A 15,024-nucleotide genomic window follows, 5' to 3' on the forward strand; every position below is an offset into this window, starting at 1 on the left:
GCATTTTTTTGAAGAAAATCCTGAACTCAAAGGTAAAATAAACAGACTGAAATGGCATGAAATTACAGTGGGTGAATTGTATGTCTTTCTGGCTTTATATATATATACAGGACAGTGTAAGTATAGTGAAATAAACCAGTATTGGACAAGGCAACCTTACGAACCAGGTGTTCATTTTTTTTGTTCATCTATCATGAGCAGAGATAGATATCTATCAATAATGAAATTTTTGAGATTTACCTTGCCAGAGAATGTAAACAAAAGGATGCCATCTACACGATTGGATACATTTCGTGAAAAGATTCTCGTGCCCATGATGGGAAATGTCGATCCAGGGAAAAATATCGCCATTGATGAAGCATTGGTATTATGGAAAGGACGACTTGGCTTTCGCCAATTTATAAAAACCAAACGTGCTCGCTTTGGCATAAAGGTTTTTGTCATGTGCAACAGTGAAAAAGAGTGGAGTGGATACTGCTACAATTTTCAAATCTATTATGGAAAAGAAACTAGTGACTCTTATGTTTTGCCAAATGTCCCTGGGGCTAATGAGTTGTCTATCAGTGAGAAAATAGTTGTGCATTTGGCAAACTCTGTCCTTGGGCAAGGACGTCACATTTTTGTAGACAGCTGGTATTCGAGTATTCGTTTGGCACACTTTTTGCTCACGCAAGAGACATTGATGACTGGCACCATTCGTCCTGACAGAGGAGTGCCAAATGAACTGAGAGGAGAAAAGTTGATAAACCATCAAGCATCATTTGTCAGGAAAGACAATACTTTGATTGTCAAATGGAATGATAAGAGGGAAGTGTATGTTATTTCCACTTGTTATGAATCAACATTATTTGTCGAAAAACAGCAAGTGTTGCCTGGTGGAAGGAAAATAAGTTTCAAAAAGCCTCACATGATAGAAAAATATAATGATTTTATGGGAGGTGTTGATAAAGCAGATCAGCTTTTGGAACCCATAGATCCAAGCCGCAAGTCTCTGGCATGGTTCAAGAAATTAGGATTGCATTTCATTATGCTTCTCATGCTAAACAGCTTCCTACTTTACAAGAATAAAGTGAACAAAAAAAGCACCATCAAGAGATTCATCCTGAAAGCTGTTGAAGAAATAATTGAGACTCACAGTCCAAAAGGAATTGAAGTGAGAGAGAAGTTTATTGCTGCGAACCCTAGAGCAGGCCGCAAAAGGAAGGTAGAGGAAGTAATTCATGCTTTTATCCAGCTTGCTCCTACACCAGGAGGCAATCAAAAACCCCGGAAGCGGTGCAGAGTATGCAAGGTCGAGAAAAAAACCAGGTATTGCTGCGATGGATGCCCCGAGAAACCAGGCATTTGTAGCATTGAGCATTTCAAGGAATGGCACAAAGATGTTGGTGGTGGTCCATCCACATCACAATAAATGTGGTGTGTTGCATGTTTGTAAATAATGAATAAGTGAAAAAAATGAAGTGAAAAAAGTAAAAAAAAAAAAAAAAAAAAAAAGAAAATGTATCAGCAAATTCTAATTGTACTTAGTAATAGTAAGGTAATTGCTTTTTTTGTAAATATCTGTATTTGTGTGAACAATGAAAATTTGTGTTCGTAAATATTAATAAGTGATAGTGCCACTTGAATATATATATATATATATATATATATATATATATATATATATATATATATATATATATATATATATATATATATGTATATATATAAATATATAATGATTGCTCAACATAATGCTACAAATGCCTCCATGAAATCCAGTCACCTAATTTGAAGGTAAATAACATTATGAATATTTTCGTTATTATGGTTATTGATTTTTTATTATATATATATATATATATATATATATATATATATATATATATATATATATATATATATATTACTTACACACGCATGTATATATATATATATATATATATATATATATATATATATATATACACACACACACGCAAGCATACACACTTACTTATATATATATATATATTTCTTCAATAGGGTCTCCAAGGAATCCAGTCAGCTGAATTGAAGGTAAATAGTGTTATGAATATTGTTGTTCCAATGGTTATCATTGATTTACATACACACATACATACATACATAGATACACTTATATATATATATATATATATATATATATATATATATTCTATATTCCTCAAAAAAAGCTTTGTTTCGGTGAAGGAAAAGGGTTGTTATTTTATAATGGTTATCATTGCTATATATATTTTATATACTGTATATATATGTATGTTTGTATGCATGCATGTATGTATGTTTGTATGTATGTATGTACGTACCTGTATGTATGTATGTAGGTATGTATGTATGCATATATGTATGTATATACATACACATACATTATATGTGCACATACATAAATACATACATATATCTTTTTTTCTCGGAGATTAGGGCTCTAGGCGATACTCCGTCAACAAAAACGAGTGTAGAAGTATACCTCTGCGGTCACTTGGAAAATACTTTGGGTAATCAACTTTTTCGCACAGAAAATGCATACGCATATACAAACATACATAATATACACATACACACACACACACACACACATATATATATATATATATATATATATATATATATATATATATATATATATATATATATATATATATATATATATATATATATATATATATATATTTATACAGTAGATTTACACATGCATTTACATACCAAACATATATATGAAAACACAGTTGCGCATTAGTATATACATGAACATGTATGTGTACTTATACATGCATACGGACGGACACACGCACACGCATGCGCCCGCGCGCACACACATACACGCACACACACGCACACACACACACATACACACACTTATACTAGTTGATAAATAGTTATATTTGATAATTGGCTGATTTCTGGTGCGTTTAAGCGTGACGGAAAAAAGTCGGAATGCTTATATTGACGCTCTGGTGACAGGTCGTGCGGAAGAGGTTAAAGGTTCGAAGGGTGGTTTACGAAGCATATCTAGCACCCTAGCCAGGTCCCAACTCGGGACTCTAGGGGAAGATGGAGGACATGATTGCTCGAAGCTCTTGATGAGCATGGAAATGTGTCTGGAAGAACCCAAATCTATGCCCTTCAAGAGAAAGACTTGACCAAGGGCGGCTCGAACTCCTTTAACCGCTGGGACTGACATGGCCATCTTATCCCTGAGATGACCTAGGAAATCGGCTATACCGGGAACTGATGCTTCTAAGGGTTCTATCTTCTTAGACTTGCACCACTTAACGAACATTGTCCATTTAGATTGGTAGACAGCCGTAGAAGATTTTCTCAAGTAAAGGGACATCCTCTTAGCTGTCTTAGTCAAATACCCTTGTCTTTTCAGGAGGCACTGGATAACCATCAGGCGTGAAGACGAAGGGATTGAGGGTTTTCGTGAAACCTCTGAAAGTGTGGCTGCCTCAAAAGGTCCGGTCTGTCAGGAAGAGGCCACGGAGGGAGAATGGCGAGACTTTTTAGGTCTGCGAACCACTCTCTCTCCGGCCACCAAGGCACGACCAAAGTCATCTTTAGGGTAATTGCCGTCCTCACTCTGTTGAGAACTTGTCTTATCAGGGCGAAGGGAGGAAAGGCATAGACATTGAGACCGTCCCACCTGTGCTGAAAGGCGTCCTCCATTGCTGCTTTCGGGTCTGGGACAGGAGAACAGAATACGGGGAGTTGCGCATTCAACCTTGTTGCAAAAAGATCCATTACCGGGGATCCCCACATCTGAATGATGTAGCTTGCTACTTGTGGGTGAAGGGTCCACTCTGTCCCCACTACTTGTCCCACTCTGCTGAGGCCGTCTGCCAGGACGTTCTTCTTCCCCGGGATGAATCTTGCTGACAGGTTGACTTCCTCCTTTTCCGCCCACTTCAGGACTTGTAGGGCGAGATCGCACAACTCCTTCGACTTCAGTCCTCCTTCCTTCTTTACATACGCCACCACAGTTGCGTTGTCCAACATCAGGGCCACTGCGTTCCCTTTCAGGTCTTTCGTGAAGTGTTTGCAGGCTTCTTGGACCGCTCTCATCTCCAGGACATTGATATGTAGGGACTTTTCTTCTTCCGTCCATTTTCCCCTCGCTGTCTTCTCTCGAAGATGAGCACCCCATCCTTCCTTCGATGCATCCGTAAAAAGGAGTTCCAAAGATTCGGAGGACAATGGCATCCATTTTTGAGTGTGTGTCCGATCCTGCCATCACTCTAGAGCTTGCTTGGTTTCCTGCAGAACTGGCACAATCTTGTCTGGGGAACTTCTCTGGTTCCAATTCTCCTTTAGGTTCCATTGAATTATTCTTAGGTTCTGCCTTCCGTGTGGAACAAGCTTCTCTAAGGACACCAGATGTCCTACCAACCTCTGCCAATACTTCGCTCTTCTGGGATGTCCTAGTAGGAAGGGAAGGAGAACTTGGTCCAGGTTGTTCAGCCTGTCTATTGATGGAAAATCCTTGACCTGTAATGAATCCAGAACTATCCCCAAGTAAGTCATCTTGTTGGTCGGGATCAACTGAGATTTTTCCATGTTGACTGTGATGCCCAGATTTTTTCATAGTTGCAGAAGGTCTGCGCCATGTTGCTTCAAGACTTCCTTAGAGGAAGAAAGGAGTAACCAGTCGTCCAGGTATCGAATTAGACGAATCCCCCATTCGTGGGCCCATACGGAGACGGTCATAAACATCCTCGTTAATACCTGGGGCGCCGTGGAAAGTCCGAAACACAGGGCCTTGAATTGTAAAATCTAGGCTCCCCACTTCACCCGGAGAAACTTCCTGCTTGCTGGATGAATAGGAAACTGGAAATAGGCGTCCTTGAGGTCTATGGAAATCATAAAGTCTCCCTCCCTCAAGGACGCCATGACTGTTCTTGGGGTGTCCATTTTGAAGGAAGTCTTCCGAATATACTTATTGAGGGCTGACAGGTCTATTACTGGTCTCCACCCTCCTGTCGCTTTTTCCACCAAGAACAGGCGACTGTAGAATCCTGGACCCGGAGAATTCACTGTCTCCAAGGCTCCTTTCTGCAACATCGTGGAGACTTCTTCGTCCAATGCCGCCCTTTTCAACGGGTCCTTTGGAACCAACCAGTCCGCCTGACTTGCTGGAATCTGCGGAGGCAGGTCCTCCAGAAATGGAATTCTGTAACCCTCCTTCACTACAGTTACTGTCCACGGATCTGCTCCGTGGAGCTTCCATGCTTGCCAAGAGAGTCTGAGGCATCCCCCTACCTGAGGCTTGGGCAGGGGAGGGGGGCCTCTCACCTTATATCCTACGGAATGACCGGCCTGCCCGGCCTCTTCTGGAGGTTGAGTAAGCACTCCTGTAGGTTGGAGGAGTTGAAGCAGATCCCCTTCGGGAGGGATTCACTGATTGGGACCATTGTCCTGAGGAAGGTTCGCGCCTTCCTTGCGTTGGGGCAGATCTCGAAGACGTAGGCGCTTCTGCTACAGGTCTCCCAAAGACAGGTCGTCTCGCCGACTGTGGCTTATGCACGGCGAGTTCCCTCTTTTTACTCAACTTCTCCGCAAGCTCTTCTGCCTTCTTTGCCGGGGATTTTCACTGACAGATTCTTAACCATTGCATCTCTTCTCCTCAGTACCCAGTTCACGGAGAGAGCCAAGGACTGGAACGTCAGAAATTTCAGGGCACGGCTACCTGATCCCAACAACTCGTTCAACACCTCACGTTTGGCCGGCTCCATCGAGTCTGTTGGAATCTGAGTGCCAACTAAGGTGGTGGCCCACCAATCCAACCACGAAGCGACATTGACCAGGTCCTTCGACATCTCCTCCATCATCACGGACTCGGACTGGGAGAAGGAGGTGGGAGCCGATGACGCCCTTTCGTCGGAGAAGCCCTGGCATAAGATGTCCAGAACCTCCCCCATCTTGCTTGCCCCGTGTGGTCTTCCTTCCAAAGCATAATACTTGCTTTGGGACTTAAGTCCCTGCAAGAGTTTAGCCGCACTATAGCCTTTACCTGAGTCACCATTTCGGGCTATGACCTTATCGATGTGCGTTCGGCCTACCCCCACGTCTCTGGCCTCCGGAAGGGCTAAAGAGGACTTCTTTTGTGCGGGTGCTGCCAAAAACTTGTTCAACCCGGAGGTCCAAACTTCCTATTCTTGTGGGATGCGCTCCACTAAATTATTGTAGCCCCTGATCCGTCGGCAGCGTAGTCTCGTCGTCCGCTTCCTCCGTCCTACGCTGGGGAGAGGAGTGATCACGGGCACCTCCGCTTGGACGGGACCCTCGGTTCTTCCTATCCTTGTCGACGGAAGGCTCCGTCCTCTTCAAAGGCCTCGACGAAGGGACGGGCTCCTCCGTGAAATTGTTCGACGGAGGAGCGCGCACTCGTCTCTCATCTCGATGGGGAGACCTGTCGAGGCTGCCCGTCCTAGGAGACGACTCCCTCCGCTGGGCGGATTGAGTGGCACTAGGACGGGACTTATGCCTACAAGACGAGGCCCTCCGCTCATCGGCTGACGCCATGTCGAGGTTACTGGAGGCCCTTCTAGGAGGACTGTCTCCTGCTCGCTTGGCTATCAAGCTTGAGGTCTTTGTAAGGTCCCTCAGCTTGTTGTCGGGTACAAAGACCCATGTTCCCTGAGGAGAACTAGGTCTCCTGCTCTTACTTGGAGGCGAACGAGATCTTCTTCTCCTATCCCTAGATCCTGTGGGTGACCTCGAAGGGGAGTTCCTCCTCACGGATCGATCTCTCTTCCTCCTACGTCTCCTCCGACGTTCTTCACCCGACGAGCCCGATGAATCTTGCACCGACGAGTCTGACTTGCACGTGAACCTCGACTGCGTACTGGACGGCGGCTTCTTGGATCTACGTTATACTCCGGACGTAGAAGGTTGCAAAAACCTCTACGGAACTGCTGAAGCAGGCGGCATCAACGACGACGGACGAGCCATGAAAGGGAAGGACTCGCTCAGGTCCTCCTCCATATCCAAAGGAGACCTCAACGGAGTCCTTGGCACACCCCATGCCAGCGGATCTTCTTGCGGGGAATCCTCTCTACCGACGGCCCCTTCCGCAGCCGAAGCACCTGAAACATCCACCCAAGAATCTGGCGACGAAAAAGGCACATTATTATTCCACATGGGGTCCTCCCCCGAGACACGCTCCCCACGTACGAGAGCAACGTCCCTCGGACCCCCACTACACACACTTACAGGCGCCTGATCCGCCATGGAAACAGAAGCATCACCCGCAACATCAATCCCCTGGGAAAGAGGCACCAACTTTTTCCCTTTCACCGACTTACCTCGTCCCCTACTCTGGGTAGGGGAAGAAGAAGGAACTCTACCTGATCCCTCGCCCGCAGAAGTCGCAGGGGGAGACAAACTTGTTTTCCTTGGAAACAGCTTTGTAGCCTTCTTTTTCTTGGTCACAAATTTTACCCATTGGACCTCACTCCATCCAGCACATTCCGGACATGTGTCCGAAGGCGAACACACTTTACCTCTACACGAGGAACACAAAGAATGGGGATCCTCATCGGTCTTCGACAAAAAAACCCCACACGATTTCCCGGCTCTAAGCCCAGGACAACTGCAAGCATGCTCCATAGCACACAATCACAAAGTCCACTAGACACAAGCACGAAAGAAAGAAAATCACTAAACACCAATAAAAGCACAAGGAATGAAGGTAAAAGCACACAGCAATAGCACTAATCGCACGGAAAGATACTAAAGACCATGTGGTAACCACGTGGTGATGAACACAAAGGGGGTAGCACTGAGAACTGAGGAGCAGCGTGTGATAACACGACGCGACCAGAAAACTTACAAAAGAGGTGCAACCTGGGAAGCAGCTGGCCTACCTTGGTTTGCCCTCTGGGCACGTTTTCCCCCGCTAGGCCTACCACTATAGAAAATGGGAGTAGGGTAAACTACACAAAACTCTGGTCGTTTGAGAGGAGGTTCCAGGTAACTCCAAAGAAAGTGTTTCGAGGTAAGTCTCTGTGTTGGAACAACTTAACTTTATTCTTGTGAAACCTGAATACAGTACTGTACTAAGAATGCTGTAAAACGATTTGACGAGAAACTCTCTCTCCAGAGGGACCAATGCAGATTGAGATATTTGAGAAGAGCAATTGTGGAAATGAACGTGAAACCAAATATTTAATATTTTAATGAAGATTCTCCTCTCAAGGACAATTCAATGAAACTTATATAACCTAAACTAATCACTAAGACAGTAAAAGAGATTACATCAACCAAATCACAAAATCTTTAAAAATAATGATACTTCTCTACCTTATTACTATACTTATATTCAACAAACAAACAAAAAGATATCTCCATACAATAGTACTTCTAAATAATTGCATCACTTCATATTCCAATACAAGTAGACTGGCTTTTGATTCTTCCTTCCTGCTAACATTCATAACTTCACTACAGTACAATAAGCAGGTAGAATCATCCAGTATTACTTTAAAAAAGAGACAACGTCACCAACATTGTTTCAAAAGGCTTGATGCTGTATATCATTCTCTAAGCTTTATTTAGGCTGTGACCAAGCCAATCAACTACTGGAGCTGAAACTAAATCAGCGGATATTTCCAAGTTCAAACTTAGTACAAATATTTTTTCTGTTGACAATGTTTCATTTCCTGGTTTTTATAATGCTTATTTATTAAACATTGTTATCTATCTTAAAATAATCTCCTTTTTCTCTCATATAGTTTATTCTTTACATTCCTATTTCTTCACTGCACCAGACTGTCAACTTTTTGGTCCCTTGGGCTAATGGCAATTTGCTTTTGCACCTTGGCTTCTAATAGTAATAATTATGCTGATATGACAAATTTGGAAATAATTTGCATTTTTCCCAACTATACAAACCTGGAGCTCTTTACAGCAGAGATGCATTTTGGCAACAGCTGGAACTAGCTGTGAAACTTTTAGCTACTTAGCGAAGGGAGAGCAAGAGTTGGACCAACCACTCTGCTCACACCACCACTTGTAACTGAAAGTCACTGTGCAATTGCGGCAGAACTTCCTGGGGGAAGGTGATGGCGGGACCATTATGTGTTAAGAGCTCCAGGATTGTATACATAGGGAAAATGCAAATTTTTTCCAAATTTGTCATTTATTACTGCTCTACATACAAACCCTAATGATATTTACAGTGGAGACTCACCGTTAGGTGGGTGTAAGTCCAAAAAACTAACTGGCTAGTGCTTGACCTGGGGGCTACTCTGTGCTTCGCATGAGCTGTTTGGAGGCACCATGTCACCTCGTAGACTCTGAGAGCTAACGGCCTGGGCAATCGTGCGAAGGGGTAAGAAGTCTCATCAATAATGTTTGCTGTTTTTTCTCCTTTATTCCAGATCCCAATTTCAGACTTTATAGCACATCCTTCTATGATGATTCTTGAGGAAACCTTCAGAGCAAAATGCTTCACCACAGTCCGTGCACATGAATGGTTTTTCTTCCATGTGAGTTCTTAAACGTTTATCGAGTCTCTGTTTTAAATTATATGTTTTGCCACATTCATGACACTGGAATAGATCTCTCATGTGATTTCTTATGTTTAGTGAGATAGTTTTTCAAAGTAAAGAATTCGCTACAGACATCACACTTGTATGGCTTCTCTCCCGTGTGAATTCTTAAATGTCTAGTGAGATGTGATTGTCTAATAAATGTTTTGCTACAGACATTGCATTTGTATGGCTTCTCTCCCGTGTGAATTCTTAAATGTACAGTGAGGCTGTGTTTCAGGGTAAATGTTTTACTACAGACATTACATTTGTATGGCTTCTCTCCCGTGTGAATTCTTAAATGTACAGTGAGGCTGTGTTTCAGGGTAAATGTTTTACTACAGACATTACATTTGTATGGCTTCTCTCCCGTGTGAATTGTTGAATGTGCAGTGAGACTGTGTTTCAGGGTAAATGTTTTACTACAGACATCGCACTTGTATGGCTTCTCTCCCGTGTGAATTCTTAAATGTATAGTGAGATTTGATTGTCTATTAAATATTTTACTACAAAAATCGCACTTGTATGGCTTCTCTCCCGTGTGAATTCTTAAATGTGCAGTGAGATTTTCTTTTGAAGCAAATGTTTTGCTACAGACATCGCACTTGTATGGCTTCTCTCCTGTGTGAATTCTTAAATGTTTAGTGATATTTGATTTTGTATTAAATGTTTTGCTACAGACATTACAATTGTATGGCTTCTCTCCTGTGTGAATTCTTAAATGGTCAGTGAGATTACGTTTTGAAGTATATGTTTTGCTACAGACATTACATTTGTATGGCCTCTCTCCCGTGTGAATTCTTAAATGTACGGTAAGAGTATATCTATCACAAAAAGCTTTCCCACATTCACTGCATGTGCATCGCTTTCTAGCTAGAGCATTGGAGTTAACATTACCAAAGATCCTTTTTTTTATCTGCTTCGCATTTATTTGATTCACCTCTTGATTCAAAACATCCTTCTGTAATAATTCTCTTCCACTGATCACACATGAAAGTCTTCCCTTTTCTTTTCCTTTATCCTCTTCCTTAACTGTCCTTAAGTAAGTGTGTACACTTTCCTCATCATCGACATCCCCTTTAAAACTTAATGAACCGTTTTCACTCACTGATGCATCGTACTCGTAGGAATTTTTCAAGTTGCTTTTGCTAGAATCAAATATTTCTGGCTCTACTTTGACTTCCATTTTTGGGTCCAAGAAAAGAGCGCCATCATCAAAGAGAGCAACACTGCCAGACGTATCATTATTTTCTGGATCGATTGCAGGTGAAAATAAATCTTCAATTTCACTTTTCATTGAAAATTCAAAAGGTGCTTCAGAATTCATCATCCTCTCCCTATCAAAAGATGACAAACCCCTTAATATTATTTTCAATAGACTTCAAAGAGGAAATTAACACTAAACTTCCTATTCTCAGACATCATACTGTACAACAAAAACTTCCAACATGACCCTTTCTTTTCCAGTCTTAAGTCTATTGCATATACCTTCAGCAGCTTACAAGCTTTAGCAGCAAGAGGTGGATGATTCCTTCCTTTGAGATGAAAAGTCTGAAATAATAGAAAACTACAATCAGCTGGAGAAGACCACAATGAAAATATGACAAATGTTTAGATAATTTGTATTTTTCCTAACTATACAAACCTTAGCTATTCAATAGGGGAATTACTTTCGGCGTAGCTGAAATGACGAGCCATTAATTTCTCACGAGGGTTAACTACCCACCCCGCTACTTAGCGGCGGGTAAGGAGGGTAGCTTGCTACAGAACCGCCGTCAGAGGAGCTGGAAAGGAGGTCGGACGCACTACGCTGGGGAACCAGGTATCTAGGCCATCTTCCATCCGTAACGGGGACCTACCTGGCGTTTTCGAGAGCTTCCACCCGAAGGGCTCCCTTACCGTCGAGTCAAATCTCTCCTGGACGCTATCAGCTGCTGAAGTCCCAGAAACACAGGCCCAAAACGCGGGCGAAGAGACAGGCACAGCGTTACTCCACAATCTTGTCTACGTGGGCACGGCCCAGGACCAGATCCTTGGCCACAGGGAGCGCCAGGGAGGTTTTCTGCTGCACGGGGGCCTCCATCAACCGACTTAGGCTGGACCGCCAGGAGTCCTCATCGGATGGAGCAGGTTCTTCAATTCAGTGATGCCTGCGTATCAGGCCTATCACCCTACGATATGCTGAGTCCTCGGTTGGGGAACCTTCCCTGTCGTCAGCAACACCCTCTGTCTGACTCTGAGGTGCCGGGTCAACGGGCACTCCCAACGGGCGTCGTGGCTCTGGCTCAACAAGCACCTCCCTGCGGTGGTAGCGGTCTGCTCCGACGGAAACCGCCGCACTAGGTCCGGGTGTCGGGACGGGAATCGTTTTGGCGAGGACTACCGTCCGTAAAATATCTTTGGAGGACAAGGACGCGGTTTCCGTGGGCTGGCCTGACGGAGGAAACCATTCCTGTGAGTCCAAGGGCCGAGTCAGCTGTGCTGACCCGACCAGGCTGCCCGTCCGAAAGCATGGCTACCCCCGCTGGGCGGGTTGAGCCGGAAGCTTCGCGGTCTTACGCCTGCCTAAAGAGGCCTTCTCGCTCTGTTCCTTGCGAGGGTCATACTTGTGGCTGGTCGAGGGCCTTCGTGGCGAATAATCTCTGGACCGGCGGCTTGGAGAACGCTGAAACTCGCTCCTGCGGGGAACGAAGACCCATTCACCATTGGGGGAACTACTCTTCCTGTACTTCCTCCTCGGTGACCTGGATCGTTTTCTACTATACCTTGAGTGGGACCTTGAGTGGGAACGCCTGCTCCTGGACCTCTCCCTCCGCCGTCGGCGCCTCCTCCTCGCTTCACCCTCAGAAGAGACCGAAGAGCCGCCCTCCGAAGATCCCGACGATACTGTACTGCATAACCCGACCGACGAACGGGAGCGGGGGCCACGGAGGTCTTCGCGACCTGTTGAGTTCCAGAGGTCGAGGGTTGTAAAAACGAGTCCGGAACCGCCGTCAGAGGAGCTGGAAAGAAGGTCGGATGCACTACGCTGGGGAACCAGGTATCTAGGCCATCTTCCATCCGTAACGGGGACCTACCTGGCGTTTTCGGGAGCTTCCACCCGAAGGGCTCCCTTACCATCAAGTCTAATCTCTCCTGGACGCTATCAGCTGCTGAAGTCCCTGAAACACAGGCCCAAGACGCGGGCGAAGAGACAGGCACAGCGTTACTCCACATGGGGTCATCGGAGGAGACGTGCCCCCCAATCACAAGGGCAGAATCTCCATAAGCCCCAGACACAGCACTATCAGGCCCCCCACTAGCCTGTGATGGCCCAGCAACCCCCACATCATGTAAATTAGACTCTTGGGGAAGCGCCCTCGGCACTTTCCCCGCAACGGACTTACCTCGTCCCCTACCCTGGGTAGGGGAAGAAGAGACAGAAGCCCCGTCAGACCGTCCACCTGGCGACGGTAATGGCGAAGAGATGCTTGACTTCCTGGGAGATCGTTCAGATGATTTCTTCTTCTTTGTGCTATAACGCACCCACTGGATTTCATTCCAGCTAACACACTCCGAGCACGTATCCGTTGGCGAACACACACTGCCTCTACAGGAAGAGCAAAGGGAATGCGGGTCCACCTCCGGCTTGGAAAGGAACGCTCCACACGACTTCCCGGCTCTAGGCCCAGGACAACGGCGGGTCTGCTCCATCACAACACAACCACAAGACACAGGCACGAAGGGAAAGGATAAGGAAAACACTTGGGAAACACAAGGGAAAGAAGTGAACACGCGAGAACACAAGGGAAATGCACAGAGATACCACGCGGTAACCATGTGGGACACACGATTCGAGACACAAAGGGTCGCAAGAGAATGAGAGCGGCGTGATGGTATCACGACGCGACCAGAGAACTTACTGACGAGCGAGACCCAAGCTAACGCCGACCTAGCTCAGGACTACCCTCAGGGCACGTTCTCCTTACTCCTGGGTCAGTCCCCCACAGAAAACGGAAGTAGGGTAGACTACACAAAACTCTGGTCGGTTGAGAGGAGATTTCAGGTAACTCCTAAGAAAGTAGTTCGAGGTAAGTCTCTGTGTTGGAACAAAAACCATTTAAAACTATAATCACAAGTCTTATAAAAGTCAGGAGAAAAAAAAAATGTATAATAGTTCTAAAAGTATTGATAAAAACGTATGCATTTAAAACGTTAAGAACATAAAAAAAAACCCTATTATTAGAACGTTAAAAGTATTGGTAGAAATATAAGTTGTTAAAACATTGAAAACCATAAAACATCATAAAAATCTTTAAAGCTCAAAGGTAAAATTAAACTAACACATAAAACATTTTTAAATATAGATATAAATATAAGTAACTAAAATATTAAATGTTAGATATAATATAAAGATCAAATACTAGGAAACACAAGGGAGCATGGTTTACCTGAAGAGGTTTGAGGTCAGCTATGCAGAGAACCCAGGATGCTGCTTTCCCCAAGAGAGGGGAGGATGAAGAAAGAAGAAAGGGCCAGACATACTTTTTCCTTCATGCAGACTAAAACCGGGTAACAATGCCCTCAACCTTCTGCTACCTGTCCATTAAGGAGCCTGAGGTTAGACCAGCTGTTGTGCAGCCACCACAGGGCCGATAGAAAACGTATCGAGGCTCCTGTGGGTCACGTCCTGCAGGTAGTGGGCTGTGAAGGTCGTCTGACGCTTCCAGACCCCAGCTTGTAACACCTGCATCACAGAGAAGTTTCCCTTGAAGGCCAGGGACGTAGCTATGCCCTTGACATCGTGTGCCCTAGGGTGTTTTTGGTGACCCTCCTCTTCGTTCTTCCCGTGCTCACAAACAGAGCTTGCACGCGGGGACGGACTGCAGCTGTTCTCTTCAGATAATGCCTCAGACTCCTTACTGGGCATAGTAGCAGATGGTCTGGGTCATCTGTTACAGAACGGAGACTCGTAACCCTGAAGGAGTCGAACCGTCGGTCCGGCACTCCAGGGTTCTGAGTCTTAGCAACAAACTCAGGGACGAAGCTGAACGTTACCTCCCCCCATCCCCTTGAATGGGCAACGTCGTATGAGAGACCATGAAGCTCACTGACACGCTTGGCCGAAGCCAAAGCGAGCAAGAACACCGTCTTCCAAGTCAGGTGTTAATCAGACTGTCGGCGAGCACATTCCTCTTGCCTGGGATGAAGCGAGCCGCAAGTGATATCGAGTGGACTTCGGACCATCTCAGGATCTCTACTGCAAGATGGGACAGCTGTTCCGAAAAGGTACCTCCCTGCTTATTGATGTAAGCCACCACCGTGGTGTTGTCGCTCATCACCACCACGGAGAGGCCCGCCAGGACTTGGTGGAACTTTTGAAGGGCCAGGAAGACGGCCTTCATCTCCAGCAGGTTTATGTGAAGGTATTTTTCAGATTCTCACCACAGGCCTGAGGCCCTGTGGTTCAGAACGTGGGTCCCCCACCCCTTGTTTGATGCGTCCGAAAACAGCATCA

The 15,024-nt window shown here is 45.1% G+C and overlaps 3 protein-coding genes across 4 annotated transcripts in view; 1 reads left to right on the forward strand and 2 right to left on the reverse strand.

Annotated features, from left to right (window-relative positions):
• The first annotated feature begins 220 nt into the window (after window positions 1-220).
• LOC137632438 (piggyBac transposable element-derived protein 4-like) lies at window positions 221-1,411 on the forward strand. The gene has a single exon (XM_068364369.1). The coding sequence runs from the start codon at window positions 221-223 to the stop codon at window positions 1,409-1,411; it is 1,191 nt and encodes a 396-aa protein (XP_068220470.1).
• Window positions 1,412-8,167: 6,756 nt separating this feature from the next.
• Window positions 8,168-15,024, reverse strand: part of LOC137632440 (zinc finger protein 845-like) — a 399,727-nt gene continuing 392,870 nt past the window's right edge. Inside the window, exon 5 of the mRNA XM_068364371.1 lies at window positions 8,168-9,283. The gene's annotated coding sequence lies outside the window, so the exon portion shown is untranslated. The remainder of the gene's footprint in view (window positions 9,284-15,024) is intronic.
• The window catches only part of LOC137632685 (zinc finger protein 665-like), a 41,777-nt gene continuing 36,034 nt past the window's right edge, over window positions 9,282-15,024 (reverse strand). For both annotated transcript variants that reach the window (XM_068364773.1, XM_068364772.1), the window contains one exon: window positions 9,282-11,078. In XM_068364773.1, coding sequence (XP_068220874.1) covers window positions 9,541-10,857 — 1,317 coding nt within the window. In that variant the 5' untranslated portion in view covers window positions 10,858-11,078 and the 3' untranslated portion in view covers window positions 9,282-9,540. The remainder of the gene's footprint in view (window positions 11,079-15,024) is intronic.

Source organism: Palaemon carinicauda, chromosome 41, assembly GCF_036898095.1.
Source record: "Palaemon carinicauda isolate YSFRI2023 chromosome 41, ASM3689809v2, whole genome shotgun sequence".
NCBI classification, from domain to species: domain Eukaryota; kingdom Metazoa; phylum Arthropoda; class Malacostraca; order Decapoda; family Palaemonidae; genus Palaemon; species Palaemon carinicauda.